We start from the raw sequence: 26,372 nt of genomic DNA, 5'->3' as shown, positions 1-26,372 counted from the left end.
AATCTGCTTGGATCTTGAGGTTAATAATGAAAAACCCTTAGAGAAGGATAATGGCACAAGTGGTGAAATAAGATGGCTCACTAAGCCATAGCTCAAATATCATTTTGGCCCACATAGCATCTCTAACTAGGAAGGAGGGGTGGAGATTGTGTACCCTCTTCCAAACATAATTGTATAATGCACAAACTGGAAACCTGAGGAGAAAATAAACTGTATAAAATGGACATTTTTAAAAGGATGTCCAAGTCAGAATAGGTCCATATTCTATAAATGGTGCCTTAAGTTAGGTGCCAGTAGGTGCCCTAACGGCACCTAACTTAAGTGGAAAATGCCATTTTAAAACTATTAAAACCTTTTAAAAAAAAATGGAGGTGCCTATTGCCACCTAGAAAATCAGCATCTACATCGTGTCTATGGAGGCGCTTTGCGACGCCCAATGTCACTGTAGGTGTGGCTAACAGCGAAAGTGGTATTAGGTGTCATAAAGGTAGGCGCTGGAAATGTAGGCCTCTAAAACCCTGGCCTACATTTCCAGTGCCTTACACAAAGCCACGATTCTAGAAATAGCATCGTTGCGTGAATAATGTGCGATCGGAGGCCATTTTTTAGGCAGGTGCCACTGACAGTGCCATTTATAGAATCCGGCCCATTTATAGGCCCAAAATGGATGTCCATCTCACATGTATATTACCCAGGAAATGCATCAGGATTTCCTGTTTGAAAATATGTGATATGGACATCTGTGTACTGAGGACGGTCAGCATGAATGGTGATTTTACAAACTGGAATGTCCACCATATGAACAGCAAAAAAATCAAGGACAAGGGCAGCTGTCAGCATTCTTAGATGTCCCTGCAATGCAGTGGTTAGGCAGTAGACTTTAAACAAAGAGACTTGGATTCAAATCACACTTTAACCCTCTTATTTTGTAATTATGAGCACTTCAAGAACAGAAAAATACCTACTGTACCTGAATGTACACAATTTCAGTAATTTTCAAGCTTGCAGGTATTTTATATATTTAGGTACAGTAAGCATTTCTCTGTTTCTGGAGAGTTCACAATAAAAAAATAGTTATTAGGATTTTAAATTGGGTCCTTTGGATTAAAGTCCACTGCACTAACCACTTGGCTACTCTTTAGACTTGCTTTGCTAAGAATGCCTATAATACAGTGCATCACAAACTGTGTGCCATGGTACACTGGTGTACCTTTTGAGATTTCAGGTGTGCCACAGCACATTGGGGAGGAGGAGAGGCACTGGCGCTGTCTGACTGCCTTCAGGACGTGCCTCTTGTGGCGAGAGGCACATTCTGTAGGCAATCAGCCAGCACCCGTGCCTCTCCTTCTCTCCAACCCTCTTCCCTGCTGGCACCTCCCACTGGCATCTCAGGGCCTGTCTGGAGGGACTTCACGTTATCGCGGATGGTGACGTGAGGATGTCATGCCTGAGTGAGACGTCATCACATCAACATCCACGTATTTACGGATGCCTACATTTAGTGTGCCAAGGCTTGAGAAAGTTGCGGGACACTGCTATAATACCTGAAGCTGTCATAGTGCCTGGTATCCCCTTTCTAAACTAAACTAAACTAAACCTTAGGTTTGTATACCGCACCATATCCACAGTTTCACTTTCAGAGGAGAGAGAAGAGGAGAGCCGCCACTAGGGGATTAATCCCTCCAGTGGTCTGTTGTTCAATCAGAACACCTTTTTTTGTACCCTGGATGTGACTGAAATAAGTCTAATTTAGGAAGTCCTTCTTTTTAAGCCTGGTCATTTCTTCCCATATGATAATTACTGTTGGACATCCTGATTTAGAGCCCTCCCTAGCCCCATGCAATAGATGCCCACTTACATGTCCCATTGTTATTTGGATATACTGCAGTATTGGACATCTCTTTTTAGCCTTTGCAAAATTAGGGTATAGATATTTCAAGTACATGGACATCCATTTGGGCATTTTGAGATGCCAATATGCTTTGAAAATAAGTTCCAAAGTAACATAATGACCACAATCCAAAAGAAAAAAAGGAGGACCTGTGTTCCACAAACAAATCGGGAAACTCCAAAACCAAAACAAAGTGGAACGCTAGCTCCTGGATGTCACAGAGGAAGCAGATAAATGAATGCAAAGTTTATTGGATATGCTTAAAATATCCAAACATTAAAATGCACACAAATACATGAGACAAATCAATCTAAAACCAGCTGTATCAAAACTTGGGACCCAACACTGTCCGTGTTTCAATAAACCTTCTTCAGGGGTCTTGAAAAAATAATAAATAAAGAGGAATACTAAAATGTGATATCTATCAAAAAATCATTAATGACACCTGTGAGTGTGCAATCGTACCCGTGAATGTGTGATCATGACTAACATGACATATAGAAATCCATTGGGTGAATGGTATGTGAATGAATATGATGAGTGTGAGAAAATAAAAACTGAATTTAAATTGAACATAATGATAACTGGAAATATATCGGGTAAATGGCGTATGAATGAATATAAGTGTAACAAAATGAGAACTGGATATGAATGGAACAAAAGGATGATTTCAATCATGATTTTGAGTGGTGGGCGTCCCTTCATTAATTTTGTGATGTCATTTCCAGGGTAGCATGGGGATAAATGAATTAAGTGGAAAGCTACAGATCGGAAGAGGAAATAAAATGGAAAGGATGTGAGATACTCTTCTGCAGTGTCGTGAGTAAGGTATTATTTATTTGGTTTTTTGTTTTCACATTTTAAAAGTTTGCTTTGTACTTCACAGACCACTTTGATATTAAAAATTTATGAAGCGGAGTGGGTTCTCTGAAGAAGCCGGTTTGCTGAAACGTGTCAGAACTTGCAAGATTTGAAAAGCCATTTTTCAGATAAGTGCATAAAGATATATATAGTGCTTTGATTGCATCAAAGAGGCACATTTTTGGGACCTGACATCAGTAGTGGTCTCTTTACCGAAAGGTCCTGAGCACTTTATTACGCATCTCTGAATGAGTTTAACAAATACATAGTTGGGTGTTTTCATTTTTTGACTAGAGTTCATATCACCATGGGAGATATATAACTTATCCCAGAGTTTTGTTTGGGAACCTTTTAAATTGAACAACTGGAGACTTCTGGTGGCGCCGAGGAATGGAGTAGCAGCAGTCTTGCTGAGCTCCACCATGCTCTCCCCTTGAATCTCTGAAACGCCGGTTCCCTGCTGACTACCTGATTTAAGCCTTCCATTAGTTAAGCTTTATTGCCCTTGCAATGTGTCCTGTTAGTTGGGGGGGCGAACAAGGAACTTTATGGCAACAAAATCGGGGAAGAAAGAGAAGCCAAAGGTGAAGGTGTGAGCGCTTAAAATGGCAGATCTAAAGTCCCCATCGAGTTCATTGGTGAGCGAGTCTTGGACTGCTGAGTTGGTGGCAGAGATTACAGCAGCGGTTGAAGCCACTTTGGATAAAAAAATACTCCAGAAAATAATGGTACAGTATTTGACTTAATACAGGATGGGGATGGGAAGAGAAGTGATAAGGGGGGTGGGTTAGTAGAGGTAGTTAGGGGAAGAGGGTGGGGGGATGGGGATGGGGAAAATGTGTCAAATATGCGCTTCACTTGGATGTAATTGGATATATGCAAGGTCTGTATGGAGAGAGTTAGGAGGCTGTGACAGCTTCCTCTGTATTTTCCCTTTCATGATTTGATGTATCTGATTATTAGTTCTCATGATTAAAATCATGACGTGGAATGTGTATGTGTGTGTGTGTGTGTGGGGGGGGGGGTTTACCTCTCGGATAAAGCATAAGAAGTTGCTTCGTTTTATGAAAAAACAACAGGTTGAAATACCATCACTTCAAGAGACACATTTGTCTGGGAAGAACATAAAAAACTGTGTACGTGGTGGGTGGGGGATATTATTGAGGCTCTGGCGGTGGGGAGGAAAGCTGGAGTGGCTATATTATATCATAAATGTTTGCAGGTGCAGAAGAAACATATGATTATTTAACCTCATGGTAGATACATTATAGCTCATGTACAAGTGGATAGAAATTACTTTCTCATATGTAATCTGTATGCTCCCAATGTTTATGATAAGGGTTTTTTTCAGTCCTTCATTACTAAGTTGCAGGGTCAGTTAAGTTTTGCACAGCTAGTCATAGGGAGTGATTTCAACCGTGTTGCTGATCCTGCTCTTGATAAATCTTATCACTCTCGGTCCACTCTAGGGGAAGGGATTAAAGGGGTATCTTTGATGTATGAAGCCCTGGAGGTGGTGGATGTGTCGAGAGTATTACATCCTACAGTTCATGATTATACCCATTTATCTCAGGCACACTTGATGAGTTTAGATTATATACTACTGGATCATTGGACCTTTGGGCAAACTTTAGAGGCTATTATAGGTCCAACAGTTATCTCTGATCATACTCCAGTGTAGACTATAATTCAGGATTCTTATGTGAGGGATAAAGTTCCTTGTCGATTTCCTTTGGAGTTGTATGGGGATTATGCCTTCCTAGCATATTTACATCAAAAGTGGGCTGATTATCAACAGCATAACGCGGAACATAGGACTGATCCAGTTCTTTACTGGGAGGCTGCAAAAGTTGTATTAAGGGGACATATAATAGCGTATGTTAGTACCAAGTGGAAACTATGAGATCGTGCGATTTTGAGGTTAGAATAGAGGTTGGGTCGGCTGAGACGGGTTTACGGTAGTTGGCCTAAGGAGAGATTACAGTCTAACCTGCTACATAAGATGAATTGAATGAATTGCTTCACCAGAGAGCCAAAAAAAATCTGCTATATATTATCAATATCAATTGTACCACTTTGTTGTAAACCTAGTGGTATGTTGGCCTGTATGGTACATCGAGAGCGGGGTTCGCATTGTGTTTTGACTCTTAGGGATCGGACAGGTAAATTGTTACATGATGATGGTAGGATCTTGAGGGAATTCTGACCTTTTTGAGGTATTGTATTTTAAGGGATTTTTAGGAAAGGGGTTAGGGGGTGGTTTCGTAAGGCATTTATTGTGGGTCAGAAATGCATTTTGCAATGTTGGTTGGAGAAAAGCCCACCCACTTTTTGGCATTGGAGGGCAGCATTTCACGCTCTTACGCTTATGGAAACTAGAGCGACCTCCCCATCCTATAAGTAACAGCGTAGGTTTTGGATGACCTGGGAACCCTATATACAGCAGCTATCGGCCAGAGCTCATAGTTTTGTTGTAAACTCATTGCATCTGTAATTAGGAAGTGGGTAGAGGGGAGGGGGGATTGGAGAGATGGGAAGGGGGGTGGGAGTAATATACACACATGTACATATGTATTAACTATATTGGTATAATATCATTTGTAAGATTTATTATGTGTATGTTTGGTTTATTATAATTTAATAAAAATTATTGAACATAAAGTGAACAACTGCTCCTTTTTATAAAAAAAATAGACAAAATTGAGTATTATGCTTTGATAAAATTCTTTCATTTGAAGGGAAACTCATATCTGAGTTAATGCAGTTTACGGTGATGAAGTTCACTGAATTGTGATGGAAGACTGCTGGGTTGGGCCCATGTGCCTAAGGCCCTGCCCACAGGAGGGGCCTAAGGCTGCTGGGCCGATTCTGGTTGTCCCAGGAGCCTCAGGTCCTACCTCTGCGCGGGGTTTGAGGCGCCTGGGCCAATCAGGCCCTAAGGCCCGCCATTCAACAGATGGTGGGCCTGCCAGACGGACGGGCTTGAGACCCGTCCGTCTGGCCAACGTATTTACAGGTACGGGGAGGGGGGTTCTAGGAGTCGGCAGGGGGGTTACAGGGTCAGTGGGTGGGGGCCGATCGAGGTTTCAGGGGGGGGGGCGATCATGGGAGGGGAGTACGCCGAGGGCAGGAGGGTCTGGGATCCCTCCTGCCCGGATCTTAGTGGGCTTGGGGGGTAGGGGGGTCACCTGGGCAGTAGAGTTTATGCTCTTTCCTGCCCAAGTCATAGTCAGTGGGGTAAGGGTCACCGGGCCAGGAGGGCTTGGACTCCCTCCTGGCCCGATTGTAATCGCAGGGGAGGGGGGTGTCGGCAGTCGCCGGGCCAGGAGAGCTTGGGCTCCCTCCTGGCTGGATTGTTGTGGGGGTGGGGGTCGCTAGACCAGGAGGGTTTGGGCTCCCTCCTGGTCCGATCGTAATCACCGTGGGGGGGGGGGGTGTCACCAGTCGCTGGGCTAGGAGGGCTTGGGCTCCCTCCTGGCCTGATCGTAATTGCCGGGGGGGGGGGTGTCAGCAGTCGCTGGGCAGGAGGGGTTGAGCTCCCTCCTGCCCGATCTTGTATGGGGGAGGTGAGGCATCATGGCAGGAGAGATTGTCTATCTCCCCTGCCGCAATGCGATCACTGCTCTACCCGAACTGCCACAAACCGCGGTGGGTCGTGGCAGTTCGGGTAGAGGGGTGATTGCATCGTGGCATGGGAGATGAGCCATCTATCCTGCCACGATGGTTGCTGTGGGGGGGGGGGGGGGGAGGTAGGTTTCCAGGCCGCTGAGCTGATCACGCCAGCCGCCATCAGCTCAGCGGGCCCTTTTTCGGCACTTATACCTGTTTTGACTTGGTCAACTTGGCAACCTGTCAAAATGTTTGGTTATACCTGCTGTACGCCTAGGTTTAGATTGGCCCATCTCCCACCCTTTCCCCTCCTCTAAAAATGCCTTTTTTCGCTCTATGCATTTAGAGACAGGGGAAAATGCCTAAGCTGGTTTTAGATAAGTCTAAAACGAGCTTTGGTTATGGGTACTTGGACGATCAGGCTTTTTGATCGTCCAAGTACCCATTTAGGCCACTTTTTAGACTTTTTTTTTATTATGAGCCCCTCAGCATCTATGTCCATTAAAAACAAAAAAAAGAAAAAAAAGATTTCCTGCCCCGAACAGCTGAGGGGCAGGAGGCTGCTTTGGGACTTCCCCTGCCTCTCAGCTGTTCGGGCTACCCCTGCCAGCTCTGCGCATGTGTAAGTGTCGCTCTCACAGCAATCAATTAGATGGGAGAGATGGGGATTACGACGAACCCCTGCACGCATCAATAGTTATTTAAGAATTGGGCAAAAATTGGATCGGACCCACGCAGTCTTACCAATCCTATTTAGTGCGTCTAGCCCTTAATCTTTTATGCCTTTTAAATATATGGAATTTTAATCTCACCAAAAATGTACCTGATAATGTCATTGATAAATTCATATTCATCAAAATAGCATTATTTAGATGGATGAATATGGATTTGTAAATTACATCCTTGGAGACCTTTTTGCTAAAATCAAAGGATTTGGACCATTTCATAATAGCATAAGAATTGCCATACTGGGTCAAACCAAAAGTACTTATAGACTGGCATCTATTCCAATAATATTGGCCTACTAGCCCCTGTGCCTTTATGATGCCAAATTCAGAGGGATGGTATAGCCATGGTTTGTTTATATCAGTAAGCAATTGGGGGATTCTCCACATCCCACTCATGTATCACATCCTCCAGTAATGAATTCCAGTGCACTGAAAGCCTAATTCTATAAAAGGTGCCTAATGGCACCTAACTTGTATGTACCGGTCAGCGTGGTTGTCAATCAACCATGTGACATCATTTATAGAATCATGCCTAGCGGCACCTAAGCAGACCTAGGTGTCCTAGAGGTAGGCGCCAGTATATTTAATCTGGCCCAATTTCCCAGCACCTACCGCAGATCCTTAATGATGCCTATTCTCTTCCCTTAATCATGCCTACTTTTCAGGTAGGCATTATTAGGTGTCGGACACCTTGACTTAGATGTTGCTAAGTGACACGCAGTATTCCATGTACAATCCAAATTAATTATTTGTTTTTAATGGCATGGTCAATTACCATACCATTTAATACATTACAAAAACAATTAACTTAGGTGAAGATTTAAGTTAGGCATCTCTAGGTGTCCTCATTGTAGATGCCTAACCTAGGCACCTCTTACAGAATTTCCCTGAGTGAAAAAATACAAGGTATTTTGTCTTTTTATAAGGTTTATATGAGATAAGTAATTTAAGCTTTCAAATACTCTGAACCAAAACACATTTATGAGCACACAATACTTAGTAGAAGATTGGTAAATGATGTCAGAAAACTGAAGTGCCAGTGGGAAAATGTGCACAGGAATAGTTGATCACAATATAAATGATAGTGAAATATTGTTTTCAGTGTGACGATGGTATGATTTTGTTATCTTGCACAAATAGACACAAGACATTTTAATATGCATGCATGTTCCAAACTTTGCCCCCCTAGGTAAATAACTCCTTTTTCTAACATTGATAATGCCTGCATTCAGTCTTAGCCACCCCAGGTAAGACTTCTAATTGGAACCTTACAGTGACATAATATCAGGTCCGAAGTCCTGGGGGATGAGCTGGGTGCCCTCACACAGCACATTTTCCTTAGTACAAGTGCACCAGGATGGACATTTCCACCTTATTGTCCTGCGACCCTCACAGTGCTGCAGCAGCAGGGAACAGAGCCAGAAGAGCCAGGCAGCTCGAAGAGACAGGCTGCCTGCACTAGACATGCCTTCTCCATGTATGGGGCCTTGTTGGCCCTGGCACACATGAACGATCACACTCTCTTTCTGCCACACTCTATGCCACCTTTCTGGCAAGGAAGGCCAGCTTCTGAGCTTCTCGCAGTGCTTCAGAGGAGGTATCCAACTGCAAATAAAGAAAAGAAAGTCTTTATCTTCAAGTCAGGGAGGAAAGAAAGAACACACTCCAGGAAAACATGTATAGGAAGTGCTGCACATGCCTTCTGTATGTAAATACATATACACTGAATATATACCCTGTGTATACTGCACATGTACCATGTACATACATTCACACCTCATGCTGCACATGCAGCAGGATACACCCAGCATCTATAGAAGCAGCTGAAGAGAGATTGCAAGGAAAGAGACTACAGCTGTTCTAGCTGAAGCACTTTCTGGATTATAAGGTTGGGGTTCAGTGCTAAACAAACATCCCAAGAGTTTTGGAAGTACAATTCTCTGACACATCAAGTTTATTTTTCGGCTTTAAGATGAGTATCTAGCCAAGTTTTGACACACCATCAGGCACATTTTATGCAGCAGGCCTATAAGAGAAATCCCAAGAGATGCTAAGACACATGGGAGAAGCATTAGTCACATGCTGCACAATGAGCCATCACTAACTGCACAGCCTTCTCCGTGGAACAAAAAGCCTTCAAAAATCAGCTACAGACTATTTCACAGGGATATAGAGACTATAACTTCTTGGACAAGGAGATATAGGGGATGGGCCCAGGGATATAGGGCTTAGGATAGAGCCTGTTACCTGTAGAATTATAATAATAATAATAACTTTATTTTTTTATACCATCACCAGCAGTTCTAGGTGGTTTACATAAGAGTACTGAATATTCAGTGGAAAATACAACTATACATAGGATACGTGAATACTTCCTTGAAAGGGAGTTTACATTATAGTAGTTAAAAACAATCATTTAAAAACACAACAATAGAAATGCATACCAGTATATCAGAGGGGTTTAGAGGATGGGCCCAGAATACAAAGTCTGTCACCTGTGAACCTATAAGGGATAGGCACAAGAACATAGAGCCTGTCCACCTGTGTGACTAGAGGGTTTAGGGGATGCAGGGATACAGAATCTGTCACCTCTGGGACTAGAGGCTATAGAAGACTGGGTCAGGGATACAGAACCTATCGCCTTTGGGCCTAGAGAATGGGCACAGGGATTCAGAGCCTGTCATCTCTGAGACTAGAGGGTTTACCCTTTTGTTTTTATCCTTATATATATATATATATTTTCTAGGAATTGTAACTTTTCCCTCCTATCCTTTTGTTATTACCTTCTTCCCCCCTCCCAAGTTAGTCTGTCCTATATGGTATGTGGGGTTTTTTTTGAATTTTATTGTACAACACTTTGAAACGGGAGTAAAAACCCCTGTTCTGCTGCTCCAAGAGGACTGGTTCAATGGCATGGAGACGAAGCAGAGCTCAAGCTTCGTGAAGAAGAAGGGCGGTCTGGGAAGGATTGGAAGGATACTCTCTTGGAGGGAAGGTCTGGAGAAACCTGAGTGAAATGAAGAGAGTATCCTTCCAGGATGATGGTAAGTACACAGAGGTAAGACGTAATTGTCGTCCATCGATGATAAAAAAGATGGAGACGACCTCCTATAGGGGAAAAAGAAGGCAGAGTCAGAACGGTGGAGGTTATGCTTTGTTTTAAACAGTCAAAAAGGCTGAGAAGTCTTAGGTGCAGCAGTAGGCTGAGGTTTTTGTTGCTTCTGAGGCTGCTGATTCTTAAGAGGAGGGCAAGTACAAGGAGCCGGCTTCGGAGCAAAACGCCGTTGATAGATAAGAGCAGGGTGTGTTGGTTTAGCAGGAGCTGGCTTTGGTTTGGGTCTGACAATAGACGCAAAGGATTTTTCATAGTCAGACAATTTCTTGGTGGCTGCCTCGATAGATTCATCAAAGAGGTCATTGCCCTCACAAGGAATATTAGCTAAGCGGTCTTGAAGATTAGGGTCCATGTCGATGGTACGAAGCCAGGCAAGACGACGCATAGCTACCGAGCAAGCAGCTGCTCGAGCAGACAACTCGAAGGCATCATAAGATGACTGGAGGAGATGCAAACGCAGTTGAGATAAAGAAGCAAGGACTTCTTGAAATTCAAAGTGCATTGGAGTATCCAAATAATTCAAGAACTTTGGGAGTAGAGAAATGAGGAACTCAAAATAAGTAATAAAATGGAAATTATAATTGAGGACTTTAGAGGACATCATAGCATTCTGATAGATGCGACGTACAAACTTGTCCATAGTTTTTCCTTCCCTGCCAGGAGGAACGGTGGCATAAATCTTGGAAGGATGTGACTTCTTCAAGGAGGACTCGACAAGCAGGGATTGATCAGATAACTGCGAGTTGTCAAACCCTTTGCGATGCAGAGTTTTATATCTAGAGTCCAACTTTCCTGGAACAGCTGGTATGGTATAAGGTGTTTCCAGGCATCGACCAAAAGTCTGATTCAAAAGCTTATGAAGAGGAAGCTTAAGTGACTCTGCCGGAGGTTGAGGGAGATGTATGACTTCGAGATACTCCTTAGAGTATTTAGAGCCAGTGTCTAATTGAAGATCCAAGTCCACAGCCATCTGATGAAGGAAAGATGAGAAAGATAGCTGATCCGCCAATGCTTTGCCTCGAGAAGGACTCGAGGACGTCGAGGCAGCTTGAGTCGAAGATGAAGCCTCGGCAAGAAAAAAGGCATCAAAAGAACATGGTGACTTGGACGAGGCAATCAAAACCGGGACATCCTCGAGGTCCGGCATTGGAGACCTCGAACGAGGAGTCGGTGGTCTAGTCGAAGTTGGGGTAGATCGAGGCTTAGTTGAAGAAGGTCTTTCTTTAGAAGAAGGACTATGCCTGGAAGGATGCCTCGATGAAGGCCTCAATCGTTGGTGAGAACTGTGCCTGGAATCAGATTTCGAGGATCGAGGAGACTTCGCCTCGGAGACGGAAGCAGCCGATGCTATCAAAGAATGGATAGGACTGGAGGCTGTAGATCGAAGTTCCAGAAGCTTGATGGAGGAACCTCGATGCACTCTCAAAGACTCTGCTCCTTGTATAGAGTGTGAGGATTCCTGCCGAGGCACTCGCAAAGAATCTTCTCCTTGCTTCATGTGCTTGGATACCAGACCAGACACTCGCAGAGACTCTGCTCCCTGCAAAGAGTGTGTAAGCTCAGACTGAGGCAAAGGAAGCAGCTCGACCTCGCGGGAGTCTGCTGAATGCCCAGGCTGGATAAGAGGAAGCAGTTTTGGTCCCATATTTGTAAGGAACTAAATAAACTGCTTCTCTAACATGGTCTGGAAAGAAGCCGGCAAGGATGGATCCACGTCTGAAACTGGACCACCTGCTTTGGCTGAAGGTTCCTTCGAGGTAGTGTGAGTGTGCTTCGACCTGAGAGTCTTAGGCACTTTAATCACTACCGGTGGAACCAACTGCTGAGCTATCTGACCTGAGGAAACAGGGGAAGATACAGCAGATGTCGTCGAAGAAAGAGCCGCTGCAAATGATGAAGTCTGATGAGGCTCGAGGTGGAAGCAGTAGGAGCAGGAGGAACCTCGGTAGGAGTCGAGGCCGAGGCTGCCTTTGAAGTCGAGGGATCAGTAGAAGATTCCATCTCAAAGAGCTTGTCCACCAAAATACAACGACGATTGAAAGCACGAGGCTGAAGCGTTTAGCAAGGCAGGCACGACCTAGGATGATGACTCGGACCAAGGCACTTAAGGCATCGACGGTGTGGGTCCGTAAGAGAGATCGCACGCTGGCACTTGCTACACTTCTTGAAGCCCGTGGCAGGCCGGGACATAGAAGGAAAAATAGCTGCTGCAAGATCGGAGCACTCGGGCTGTGGCTGAATGGCTTGTTCCGAGAAACAGACGGAAGAGGAAAAAATTATTATTTTTTCTTGAGGAAAAAAATACAAATCGCGGTTCAGAGAAGGCACAAAGGAACGAAGTTAAACACATAGAGTCAAAGATGGACTTCTCGGCTCCACGGAAAACTGAGAACTGAGGAGACGCGCCCTGCGCTGGGCGGGAAGGCACTCATGCATGCGCGGTGCGTGCGACTCGAAACTTCGAGTTTCTTCAAGCAAGTCTGCTTGTGAGGCATCCACATCCGGGCTCAGTGACATCACCCATATGTGAGAATACCTGCCTGCTTGTCCTGGGATAAAGTACATATCAGACTTCCTTAGTATGGGCATGCCATGAGTGTGTCGTCAAGCAATGTTCACAATTTAAAGAATACTATCAGTTGCATGGATTGCATGGATCATTCAGAAATGCCAACTTACATCAGCCATTGACCTGCCATAAGTGGGTACGCATATATTTTGCTGTGCCAACGCAGCTGTGTACTAGTGTTCTATAAACAGCTTAGGTTCACCCTTTCTGCTATTATAGAATTGGTGCACTTCACCCCATTTGGTGCCAAGTTATAGAATTACCCATAATAAGATGTTATATAAAAAAAATCACATACTAAAGTATCAAAATAACATTAGTGTGCTAGTTCCCCCAAACCAAAGTCCTGTAAGGTAGGTATGAACCACAGGCCTTCCACAGAGTAAAGATGTTACTCAAGGTTCCAATACAAAGTCTTTATTTGAATACAACTTCATAAAAGTCCAACAGAAAAAAAGCAATGTTGAACCATAAGACCCAACAGAGGATCTGTGTTTCAGCACCAGGCCTGCATCAGGAGTCACACTCTCCAAGTGGCATTTCACTATTGCTTCACCACTCTCCTGAGGATGTCAACAGGATGCAGCAGCTTATTATAGTAAAAGTTCCCCCTGCATATGAGCTCTAATAGGCTAATCTTCTGCCCGTCAAAGCAGCATAGAGTTGCTTATTCTAAACTTTTGCACACTCTGTTGCTCTCCCCACCCCCACCCCCTAAACACACACATATACGGAAAACTGCAAAAAAATCTCAAATACCCTTCTCCTCCACTACCAATTCCAGACTTTGTTCCTTTCATCTCGCTGCCCCATATGCCTGGAATAGACTACCTGAGTCTGAACCTTCGATGACCATACCAGTGCCCAGGTGAAAAAATGTTTCTGCACCCTCTGGAAACTGCGCACCATCAAACGTTACTTCGACCACCAAGCCTTCCAACTACTCGTTCAATCTCTGGTGCTAAGCATATTAGACTACTGCAACATTATTTACCTCGGAACCTATAAAAATACCATCAAACGTCTAAGAATAGTCCAAAATGCAGCCGTCCGCCTCATTTACGATCTCAAAAAATATGACCATGTCAGTCCCTACTACACCAAACTCCACTGGCTCCCAGTTGAGGCAAGGATCATCTTTAAGTTCGCCTGCCTTTGTTTCAAAACTCTAACTGGCTCCTCCCCAATTTACCTGTCTGAGCATCTTGAAATAGCAGGTCCCTCTCACACACGAAACGCCCACTTATTCACCTTTCCCTCCCTAAAAGGCTGCCTCTATAAGAGATTCATTGATAGAACCCTAGCATTCCAAGCGGGCAAATGGAACAATTGCCTAACTGACCTCATCTCCAACTCCCCGCCTTATCACCTGTTCAGGAAGTCACTAAAAACCTACCTCTTCGACAAATTCCGCTAACTCTGCGTTCCCTCCTTCCCTGCTCCCTCCCTACCTCGATATGGCCACTCTTACCCAATCTCGGTTTTGACCTAATGGCCCCTCAGGCCTCCATAGCATATGCCTTTTCACGGCCTTATATTCAACATCGCTGTAAATGTAACACCGTTATAATTTGTAACATCGCTGTAAATGTACAGTCTCTTCTTTAGCACATGCCTTTTCACTGCCATATATGCAACATCGCTGTAATTGTAAAAACGCTGTAATATGTAACTTCACTGTAAATGTATGTAACTTCGCTGTTAATTTTCATGCCATATATGTAACATTGCTGTAAATGTAACAACGCTGTAATATGTAACTTCGCTGTAAATGTACAGTCTCTTCTATTGTTAACCGCATTGAACTTCCATGGTATTGCGGTATACAAGAATAAAGTTATTATTATTATTATTATGTTCCATGCCTCTTCCCTTACCTTGTTGAAAAGTAGGATGAAAACTCATCTTTTGAGATTGTCTTCAATTCTTAACCCTACTCCTCCTACGCCTTGGCCTTTACATCTGCCCTTCAAACAGGGTTTTAAGTATGTCTTGGGGAGTAGCTGTACAAGGCGATGTTTTTATTTTTTCACATTGAAGAGGATTCCCCTTTTAAGATGTGTTAGGACATTGATGTATTAGGACAGCGAAATCACTCCCTCTCCCTATTATGCCGTCTCACAAATAAAAATTGATAAGCATCAGCACATGTAAATAGTCCCCATTATGAACTAACATTTACACACTTAAACTAGTCCAAACATGAATAGGCTACTATTTATACATGGGACACTTCTAAAATAAAGGTCAATTAGGAACTAGAGAGTGACGTAGGGACAAAGATTCATCCCCGTCTCCTCACCATCCCCACATTTTTCATCCCCATCCTTGTAGGTCTTCAATTAGAGGCTTTCTTTCTCCTGTTCAGTATATTATTAATTGTTTTACTGATTCAAATGTTAAATTGCACATTGGGCTTTTGAATACTAGAACAGCAAGTTCAAAAAAATGTCAGCTTCATGATTTGATTTCTAGATAATAGTCAAGACCAGTGGTTCTTAAACCTGTCCTGAGGGACCCCCCAGCCAGTTGGGTTTACAAGATATCCCTAATGAATATGCATGAGGCAGATTTGCATATAATAGAGGTGACAAGTATGCAAATCTACCTCATGCATATTCATTAGGGATATCTTGTAAACCCAACTGGCTGGGGGTCCCTCAGGACAGGTTTAAGATCCACTTGTCTAGATTATGTGAGTTTAACTGAAACTTGGCTTACTGAGGGTGACCCTATTTCGCCATTACAAATGTGCCCTTCAGAATATCAATGTATTTCGCAGATAAGAGGGATGAAAAGGGGTGCTGGGTTGGCCTGTATTTTCAAAAAATCTTACCAATTTTATAAAAGGGAGATTATGAATTTGTTTCCTATAGAATGTTTGTTTGTTTCATTGGGCATTTTGTCCACTTCTTTTCTTCTGCCATTATTGCCAATGTTAGATGGATATTGGAGAAGAACAAAGAATACCAAAAGCTTAATCTACCTGCAGATTGCGGAGGGGTCAGAGGTAGATCGCCAGCCCCACTTGGCTCCATTTCTCCAGCAGCTCGCCCCTTCACTAGGAGAGAGCTCATGCCGGCAGGTCATCTGCCGAGGGCTTGCCACTGCTGCTGATCCTTTGACTGTCTTTTTTCCCTGCCTGCGGGAATCTTGCCTTTGGGTGTATTAGGGGCGCTTGTTGTTTTCGTACCAATAGTGTGTGGGTACCCCATAGGGCTGCCATCTGCTCTTCGCAACGATATGCCACAGGTCCGACGTCATACCTGGTCTCCTGCCTCTCAGAATCGCCCATTCTTGCCCCCGCCCCAACACCCCTTAAAAGTGTGTTATATACCGGGCAATATCCATTCACCCGGGCTTTACATGAATATACTTACCGTATTAGTTGTGTCGTATGCTGGTCTTTGGTCACTTTATAATTCGCTTTCATTAAATGTGTTCGGGCAGACACAACAAAGTGTCAAGAATTTGGTGATTTTGGTGGGCTTTTCCAATTTTGTTCTAACTTGCTTATGCCTTGCCTTTGAAGTGATTCAAACCACTGTGCCTTTTGATTGTCTCTGCAATTTTATTTTCCCTAGCCTTTGCGTTGATTCTGAACTGAAATTTTATTTTGCCTTGCCTTTGCATTGATTCTACACTGTATGCAGAATTTATTAAATCGTGTGTGGTGGTATTTGAACTTGTTTGGCAGCATTTGATTTTATCTGGTTTGTTGAACAGGTGTTTGAGTTTTTTTGATGATTGTTTGGTGGTATTTGATTATTGGTGCTAGTATGATGAATTCTTATTTTTACTTTTAGAACTGCATGTGTGGTTTTAGCATCTCCAGTCCTTGTATTGCACATCATCCAGAGGTCTTCAGTTCCTGTTGATTTTTAATACTTTGGGACAGTGACAGTTTTGGACCAGATTCAGCCAGTGTTTATACTAACTTAGCAGATTTGGCCTTCTTGCATCCAGCCACCCCAGTATAACGAAGATGAGTGTTTCAAAGAAGAGCAAAACCTACCACTTTCATGATGAATGGGAAATGGACTACTTCTTCATGATGGTGAAAGACAAGTGTTGTTGTCTAATTTGTAATGCCCCAGTATCCTTGCCCAAAAAGGGTAATCTGGAACGTCATTATAAGGCTCTGCATAGGAATAAGTTTGATGCTGATTTTCCACCAAAAGTGAAATTCGTAAACTGAAGCTCAAAGAATTTAAATCGAAATTGGCTACTCAGCAACAGTCGATGGCAAAGCCAAGGTCACATTCGGTCAGTGCAACCATAGCATCCTTCAATGTCAGCAACCTGATCACATAGAAATGCAAACCTTTCACTGAAGGGGAATTTGTAAAAGATTGTTTTCTTGAAGCAGCTGACAATCTTTTTGGAGGATTAAAAAAAAAAGAAAAAAAAGAGATAGATCATAGTTGCTATTCAAGATGTACAATTGTCAAGAAATACCATCGTGCCGTGAATAGAAAAGATATGTGGAGACACAACTGAACAATTGTTGGAGGATGTTTCAAATTGTGTTGCTTTCTCACTCCAACTGGATGAATCTACAGACATAAGAGACATAGCCCTGTTACTAGTCTTTATCCGGATGGTTTTTGAAGACTTCAGTGTTAAAGAACTACTTGAAATTATTTCTTTAAAAGGGAGAACTACCGGTCATGAAATATTCAGTTCTTTCCATTCTTTTGTGACAAAGTGTAATCTTCCATTGCATAGACTTGTTTCTATCACTACTGATGGAGCAAGAGCAATGACAGGTGAGGTTTCATACGCTGAGAGATTGGAGAAACTGGGTCTCATTTCCCTGGAGAAGAGGAGACTTAGAGGGGATATGATAGAGACTTACAAGATCATGAAGGGCATAGAGAGAATAGAGAGGAAAAGATTCTTCAAACTTTCAAAGAATAAAAGAATAAGAGGGCATTCGAAAAGTTGAAAAGGGACAGATTCAAAACGAATGCTAGGAAGTTTTTCTTTACCCAACTTGTGGTGGATACCTGGAATGCGCTTCCAGAGGACGTGATAGGGCAGAGTACGGTACTGGGGTTTAAGAAAGGATTGGACAATTTCCTGCTGGAAAAGGGAACAGAGGGGTTTAGATAGAGGATTACTGCACAGGTCCTGGACCTGTTGGGCCGCCGCGTGAGCGGACTGCTGGGCACGATGGACCTCAGGTCTGACCCAGCGGAGGCATTGCTTATGTTCTTATGTTCTTAAGGGTTGCATAGCCTTCTGTAGACAGCATGATGACTTCCCAGATTTCCTTTCTTAACACTATATCATTCATCAGCAAATTTTGGCAAGCAAGAGACTCAATACACAGACTGTCATGGATATCACTTTCAAAATTGTAAATTCAGTTTGTGGAAGATCACTTCAAAGACGGCTTTTCAATCTTACTCTTGATGAAGGGGCAGCGGAAATCATTTTGCACACAGATGTAAGGTGGTTAAGTAGGCACAAATTTCATGATTTGCTGAATGAAATAAGAAGTTTTTTGAAGGAGAGGGGAGATGACCAAGCAGAGTTGGAAGATGAAGAGTGGTTATGTGATCTGGCATTTCTCGCTGACTTTACAGGCAAACTAAGTGATATGAACCTTGAACTACAAGGTAAAAACAAATGCATTGGCAAAATGATGAGTACAGTTTCATCCTACAAGAGCAAATTAGAAGATTGTAGCTTTGTAAACCACTTAATATATGAGAGGGTGCTGTAAAGGTCTCAACCCAACCAATCGGTTTCCTAAATTCTGAGCGCTATTTTGCCAATGTAGTTGAAAAGAGTGCTATCTTATTTTGATAAGTGCCAATTTGCAGAAACGAAATTCTATGTTTGGACATTGTTTCAGATCATTGATTGAACCATATCCACACCACTGTCTTCTTAGCTGGACTGAGAACTTTTCAGCACCACCTCATATTGTTACAAGCGGTGTATCAGGAAAATAAATCCAATCCAAACACTGTCCCTGCAAGCCTAATTTTCTTCTTCACATATCCCCACTCAAAATAGAAAGATGATTTTATGCAATTTTATAGGCCTAAGGCATTGCAATTAAACATTTTGGCCCGGATTCTGTAACCAATGCTGTTGTCAGCAGACACCTTAAAAGCAGCTGCCAATCGCCTGCCAATCACACAACAGCGCCGGGTACAGAATTGTGCCTCTGGCAAAGGTAGGCACTGGAAATGCACTTTAGGCCACCTAATGCCACTTACAGTATTAGCCACACTCACAATGAGATTACTAATAATCATAAAATAATTTACCAAGCAATGATTTTGGTAGGTTGCCAAAGGGCCTCCAGGCTTCAGCTTCTCTTCCCTTTAGTTTGCTGATTAGTGATCAAATATGGCTAGAGGAGCAGGCTGAGTACACGGGAAGCCAGGGCTTAATTCCCACTGATGTTGCTTGAGATCGTCACTTAATCCTTCATGAAAATACCTACTGTACTTGAACACCCTTACTGAAAAAGGTGTAATCTAAATCCAAATCCAAAATCCAATAGCAGATGACAGATTGTGAAGTAATACAAAACACTACAAATGCCACTCAGGACCTATAGAGCAATTCCGACATACCATAATAGCAGTAATTTCCACAAGTCACACAACAAGAAGGAAACATAGTACCACAAACACTGTAGTAAGCACTAGAACATCACCAAACCTATTGGAAAACTAAACAAACCAGATTAGAACACATCAATCATGCATTCAGTGCTAACAGAAAATCATATCTCTTTCACACGTGTAGAACAGAGACCTTCATCCAGGATAGACTAAGGGCTCCTTTTACGAAGGTGCGCTAGCATTTTTAGCATGTGCTAACCCCGCGCTACATGGAAAATACTAACGCCAGCTCTATGGAGGCGTTAACGTCTAGTGCCGTGGCATTGTAGCGCATACTAAAACCGCTAGTGCACCTTCGTAAAAGGAGCCCTAAGTAAGTACAAAATAAAAATTAAACTGAACATTCAAGAAGCCAGGCTGTTCATATAATACAACACCAGAGAAAGAGAAGGCAATGCATTCCTTTTGTACTATATACAATATAGACCTCCTCTTTTACAAAGCCGCTCGGCAAAAGTCCCAAAGCCCTTTAAATACCTATGAGCTTTGGGGCAGTTACTGCAGCAGAAGCCGCTAGCATGGCTTTGTAAAAAAGGGGGGGAGGGGAGGAAATAGGCGTAAGAAAATTGACATATTCCAACTACTACATAACAAATTAACAAATGCAAATAAAACAAAAAATGGAAAATGATACCATATTATTGGACTAAATATATATTTTAATTAGCTTTCAGAGGCCAAAACCCCCTTCCTCATGTCAGAACAGAATATTGATCTGAGGAGAAAGGTCTTGGTCTCTAAAATTAGTCAGTAAAGTATTAAAATTAATCCAATAGAAACATCTTTATTTCCATTTTCTACTTTTACTTATTATCATTAATTAATACAGCTACCACACTATTTTATCTTAAACTGTATTTTTCAGTTATGTCAGTACCAGTCTCAGGTTTCTGCTTTCTTCTTCTTGCTATGACTTCATGTCCATCTGACAATTTTCTCTCCTATTCCTTTCAGCTTTCTTCAATTTATTTTCTGCCTCTGACCAGATTTAGGGCTGGATTCACTAAGGACACCGATCATGTCCAGACCAGTTTGCGACCCTATTTTCCTCTGACCCAATTCACTAACCTCATGGCCGATCATCCTCTGATCCGATCCATGCATGCAAATGAGGGGAAATGGCATGTAAAGTAGGCAAACAGCAATTCATTAACAAAAATCTGGAACACCAACTGGGCTAGCTGATCAAGAAACAAGCGACTGATGGGGACCAGTCGCTCACGTCCTTTTCGACTGCATCTCCTGCTCTCTGCCCCGACTCTCCTGCTCTCTGCCCTGACTCTCCTGCTCTTTGCCCTGACTCTCCTGATCACCGCCCTGCTTCTGCCCAGACTCTCCTTGCCTTCCCTGCAGTGCAAGCCTGTGGTTTTAACCTGCGGGTTTAAAGCGGGTTAAAACCACGGGCTCATGAAGTATAAGTAAAAAAAAATATTATTTTTTTTTAAAAAAGGTTGCTGCTCTGTAAGCATGCGCAGACCATTCACAGATGGTATGCGCATGCATCAAGATCGCTATTCAGCAATCCATGCAGTCAGTTGGGGGCATGATTCCGATTATCCCCATTTGCATGAGGATGTGTCGTGAATCAGCCCCCCGGCCACGGATCTGACTTGGATCGGATCGGTAGGGGATTTTATTGAATCTGGCTCTTAATTTTTTCTTATGCCCAATCCTCAATATCCCTACAGCTTACCTCCTCTATCACTCACCCTGGCTTTCCTATTTTACTTCCTCTTATTCTGACTAACTGTATTCTCTTCTCTCCATTCAGCATCTTCCATCTCTTTTCCCTCTTCCACCCATCTGCTCCTATTTCCTGCCCACTTCCATCCAGCGTATGCCCCCTCTCTCTTCCATGCTTTCATCCAGTGTCTGTCCCCTCTTCTCCCTGCTTCCATCCAGCATTTGTCCTTCCCGATTCTATCCATCATTTGCTCCTCTGCTCCTCACTCACATTCAGCATGCCCTCTCTCTCCTCTCCACATCCATTCAGCATTTGTCCTTTCTCCTCCCTCTTTCCATTCAGCATTTGGCCTCTATCTCCTCCCCACTTCTATCTATTGTCTGCCCCTCTCTCCTCCCCATTACCATTCAGCATTTGATCTTTCTCTCCTTCCCACCTCCATCCAGTATCTGCCCCTCTCTCTTCCCTGCTTCCATTCAGCATGTGTCTTCTCTCCCTATATCCATCCAACATGTGTTCCCCTCTCTTCCCCATGTCCATCCTGAATGTGACACCTTCTTTTCCCCATGACCAGCCTGCATGTGCCCTCCTCTCCTCCTCATGTCTATCCTGCAGGTGTTCTCCTCTCCTCATGTCCATCCAGTATGAGTCCCTCTTTCTCTCCCTTGTCCATCCTTCATATGCTCTTCTTTTCTCCACATGTCCATCCTGCATGTGCCCCCCTTTTCCCATGTCCATCTGCATGTGCCCCACATTTGTCCCTCTTTCCTCCCCCTTGTCCATCATTTATGTGCCTCTTTTTCCTCCCTATGTCCATCCTGCATTCGCGCCCCCTCTCCTCCCTATGTCCATTCTGCATGTGTCCCCCTCTCAGCTCCATGTCCATCCTGCATGTGCCCCCCCTCTCCTCCCTATGTCCATTCTGCATGTACTTCCCTCTCCTCCCCACTTCTTTTCCCAAACCAGTAGCGGCAAAACAAAAGAGAACTGGAGGGTCGCATTGCACTTACTCATGGCTGCTGGCTCTGCTGCAGAAGAAGTGACGTCAAGAGGTCTGGGACTAGCAGCCACAGGTAAGTACAATGTGGACCTCTGGTTTTCTTTTGTTTTGGAATGGTATCAGTGGCAGTGGCAATCCAGCTCCCCATTAAAGAAAAGAACCGTGACTCCCAGATTGCACATGGAAAACTTCACAACTGTCTTTCAGAAATCAAAATCTGGATGTCCACAAACAAGCTCCAAATAAACGCCACAAAAACTGAACTCTTTTGGATCCACAAAGAACATTGCGCCTACAACCGTCCCTCTCTCCTCTGGGAATCATCTACCATAATCACCAAAGACCAAGTACACAGCCAAGGGGTACTTCTTAACTCTAACTTATCACTTACTAACCATATCTTGCAAGTGGTCTCATCTTCGTTCTACTATCTATGACAACTATGGAAAATAAGAAACTATTTCTCTGAACCGGACTTTACACAACTTCACTATGCCTTTGTCCTCTCCTGCATGGACTACTGCAATGCACTACTCAATGGACTGACGGCAAAAAATATAAAGCGTCTCCAATGTGTACAAAACACAGCAATCAGACTAATGAAGAACCTTTACATCCGCGATTTGATATTCCAAGTTCTAGTGTCGGCCCACTGGCTACCTGTAGCCAAACACAGCATCTTCAAAGGCTTAGTACTTGCATTCAAGTCCTTACACAACATGGCACCTGGCTACATATTAGCCAAACTCCTGCCTTATGTCCCAAACAGACCCCTCCGCTCCCAGGAGGAAACGCATCTTCAAATACCCCCTGGTCGGAGCCTCCAACTAGAAAGAGCCAGATGAAGGTCATACTCTCACTTCCTACCAAAGTACTAGAATCAACTACCTCCTAACATCAAATCCCTTAACACACTTTTGAGTAGAATCAACTACCTCCTAACATCAAATCCCTTAACACACTTTTGAGCTTTAGAAAAGCAATAAAAACTCACCTCTTCACCTGACTCTTCAGGACAAGCTAGCGTTCAGACTGTTAAAACCACTGTATCTTTAATATATGTTCAACTGACTCTTTCCCTGCACACACACTGACTCTCTCCCTGTGCATGCTTCAGGCTCCAAGTGTCTGCTAATCCAGAACAATTGAACTAGATGCATCTCATGGTACCTTATTGCCTTAGTTTTCTGTTCCCTATATATCAAGTTTCAAGTTTATTATGACTTGATATACCGCTTTAAGTACCAAAGCGGTTTACATCTTACAGAATTATAAAAATTAATTAAAAGTCAGGGGAATGGATAAACAAACTAAAAGCAACTATTAAACAAAACATTGAAACAAAAGGAAAAAAGGTAAGAATACAATATTAAAATAAAAGAAAAAGATACAGGGAAAAAGTCTTATTGCTGTCAAGCATGTTATCATGTAACCCATTCTGGGTTCCTTAGGGAGGATAGGATATAAATTGAATTAAATAAATAAGTAAATACTGTAAATAAATACAGCAAGAATGGTTCCTGCCCCCACAGCACTACCATGGAATGTTGTACCATTTATGTGGCATTTATGGGAGTTTTCTGTAGCTCTCCCCATTACTGTGGTAATTACCAAGGTAACTGCAGCATTACTGTAGTAATGATTCCCGCATCACTCTCTATTAGGAACCTCTTCTATAAAAGGAATGCAGGCAACTACCATACTCTCCTTCACAAAATATTAGTCTAATAGTGAACATATGCACTTATAACTTAGGCACAAACACTTATGCCAGCCATAGATATGTTTTGAGTGAGCCTCTAAGTGCTGGAGATACACATATAACTTATAGTATTCTATAAGTTTAAGGTTCAAAAAATTTGATAAACCATGTAACATTACAATTCCAAACAATTTACAATAATAAAGACAATTTAAAAACAACTACTGTGAGCTCCATTTCAGGATAGGAGACATTTATCAACATTCATTCAAGATCAATCATTCATTACTAAAAGTATCAATAATACAATCATGTAAAACAGAGACGCCTGGCTCAAACCCCAGGATATTAGCCTGTAAAAACCTGTGCAAAAAATAAGACTTTGAGGCAACTAAATTACAAAAAAAATTCTCCCCCCCCCCTAATAACTCCTGGCAGGTCATCTTGGAACTAACCAACAATACGCTCTCTTTCTTAACCATTCTACCTGGAGAGACTATTCCACCTGGAGAGAGGGGGATTCATAAAAAGGCGTTAAGCATATTAGCATGCGCTAACCACTAAAGATGCCCATAAGTTACATATGTAAGCTCCTGCCCACACTCTGTGCAGACACATCCATGTGTATGCCTAGCTGAAAAATGTATGCTAAGATATGCACATATTTATAGAATTGCACTTAGGTAGAATAGTGTCATATAAATGCATGTGTGCACATATACACACCTGCATGCCATTATTCTAATGATATAACTATCCTTGTGCACTTTATAGAATTAGGGGCATACATATACATATACAATATATCCATTATTCTAATGACATAAAAGAATCAGTGCATTACTGTTCTTGTGTACTTAATAGAATTGCACTGCTCATGACATCAGATATAGAGAAAACTTACTGACAGGATCAGTATCTGAAGTCATCGGTCAAAGTGTGGCAGTTATCACAGTCATCACAAACACCATTTTCTTTATTTTTTTCAAAACCTCTGCACTTTGGCCAAAGATAAATCCTCCTTATTTTGTCAAAAACTTAGCGGGTTTTTTTTGTTTTAATCTTCAGTAGAAACCCAATCCAGGTTTCTAGGGCAAAAGGAAATGTTGAGTTTTCTATCTGTCCGGAAACACTACTATTACTCTTTGTTACCATATAGTAAAATAGCACGCATTCAGTTCATTTGTGTTTTTAAAATTTTTAGTGCAGAGAGTAGATATAACATTTGCCGGGTTTTACTGAACCACAGAAGAGCTTCTTACCGCAGGCTGGCGAGGTAAACGCTCCAAGGAATTGAATGGAGCATTTACCTCGCTGACCTGCATTAAGAAACTCTTCCACGGTTTAGTAAAAGGATCCCATTGTTAACCTATAAATTAACACATGATAAGTCGATTTGGCAATGGTTAAAAAGTATGTATTTTAAAATGTGTGAAACAATAAATCCCCTCTTTACTAAGCCACAGTAAAAGTTTCTACCACGGCCCGGAGTGCTAAATGTTCCAACGTTCATAGGAATTCTGTGAGTGCTCCGGTCCGCAGTAGAAACCTCTACCGCAGCTTAGTAAAAGGGGACCTAACAAAACTCCCAAAAATTGTTTATCCTGTGTACATTTTGAAAGAGCTGTGGTGCACATGTCATCCCCTCTCAGCTCACACTGTCCTTGCTTAAAGGCAGTATGGAGAAGCCCCCCATTTCCTTGCCATTAGTTAGTTTATATATAAACTCTGACAGCTAATGAGGGATTTAACAGAATATAATAAACTTTCCCATTCAATTCTGGAACACACAAATGCAAACATTACCACAGACTCTGTCACAATTTAATGACTAAAACATCCTCTAAATTGCCTGAAAAATAACTTTGAAGGTAGATAGAAAATCTACTTAGGGTTCTTTCCCACTGTTTCACTGCTTCTGTCTATTATCCTTGAGCATCTATCCCTCTTTTCCAAGCACGCGTATCATGTCAGGGAAGCAGTGTGCAGTGTTTGGCTCTCAGGAAGGTTATAAATCACAGCTATTTATAATGCTTCAGCTCACTTGTATCTACCATGGAGGCTTAGCAGAGGCAGCAGCGGCACTCCCCGCTTTCTTCTGTTCTTTCCTGCTAGTGCTCTTCTTTCACATGAGATCTTCACACCTCACTTGGAAAAACAGGCTAAAACAATCCAAAATAGGCTGTAGTTCTCTGCTCAGGTTTCTTCTCGGAGCTGGAGTAACCTGCTTTGTCCTCCACTCCCTCTTCTTCTCTCCTCCCTTCAGTCCGGATAAAGCACACTGCAAGCCCACTCCCTGCTCCTCAGCCCTTTTTTCCTCTTAAAGAGACAGATTCTAGGAAATCTTTCAGCCTCGACCATGGAGAGGGAGCAAGCTAGCTAGTAAAAAGTAAATTAATAGCTGGAGTGGATATGCATGATGTACTGTACTTGAAAGATACTTCACATAGACAAATTCTGCAGAGCTGATCCTGTAGCAGACATACACATACAGTAAAAGGATAGACACAATAAATAGCAACCCAGTTTTGATATAATAGTACTAAACATTATTGATAGGCAGATG

General features: G+C 42.7%; 1 protein-coding gene across 3 annotated transcripts in view; it reads right to left on the bottom strand.

Annotated features, from left to right (window-relative positions):
- Positions 1-26,071, bottom strand: part of LGI4 (leucine rich repeat LGI family member 4) — a 74,549-nt gene extending 48,478 nt beyond the window's left edge. Inside the window, exons 1-2 of one of the 3 annotated variants that reach the window (XM_033962556.1) lie at positions 25,851-26,071; positions 8,362-8,694 (exon numbers count right to left, since the gene is read on the bottom strand). In XM_033962556.1, the coding sequence (XP_033818447.1) occupies positions 8,362-8,555 (194 nt within the window). In that variant the 5' untranslated portion in view covers positions 8,556-8,694; positions 25,851-26,071. Of the gene's footprint in view, positions 1-8,361; positions 8,695-19,057; positions 19,080-25,850 lie in introns of those variants that run through there. The other 2 variants (XM_033962557.1, XM_033962558.1) reach the window with 2 other exon arrangements.
- Positions 26,072-26,372: the final 301 nt, after the last annotated feature.

The sequence above is a fragment of the Geotrypetes seraphini genome, chromosome 11, assembly GCF_902459505.1.
Source record: "Geotrypetes seraphini chromosome 11, aGeoSer1.1, whole genome shotgun sequence".
NCBI lineage: Eukaryota > Metazoa > Chordata > Amphibia > Gymnophiona > Dermophiidae > Geotrypetes > Geotrypetes seraphini.
Note: the sequence above shows the minus strand (reverse complement) of the source record. Positions and strands in the feature narration are given on the sequence as shown.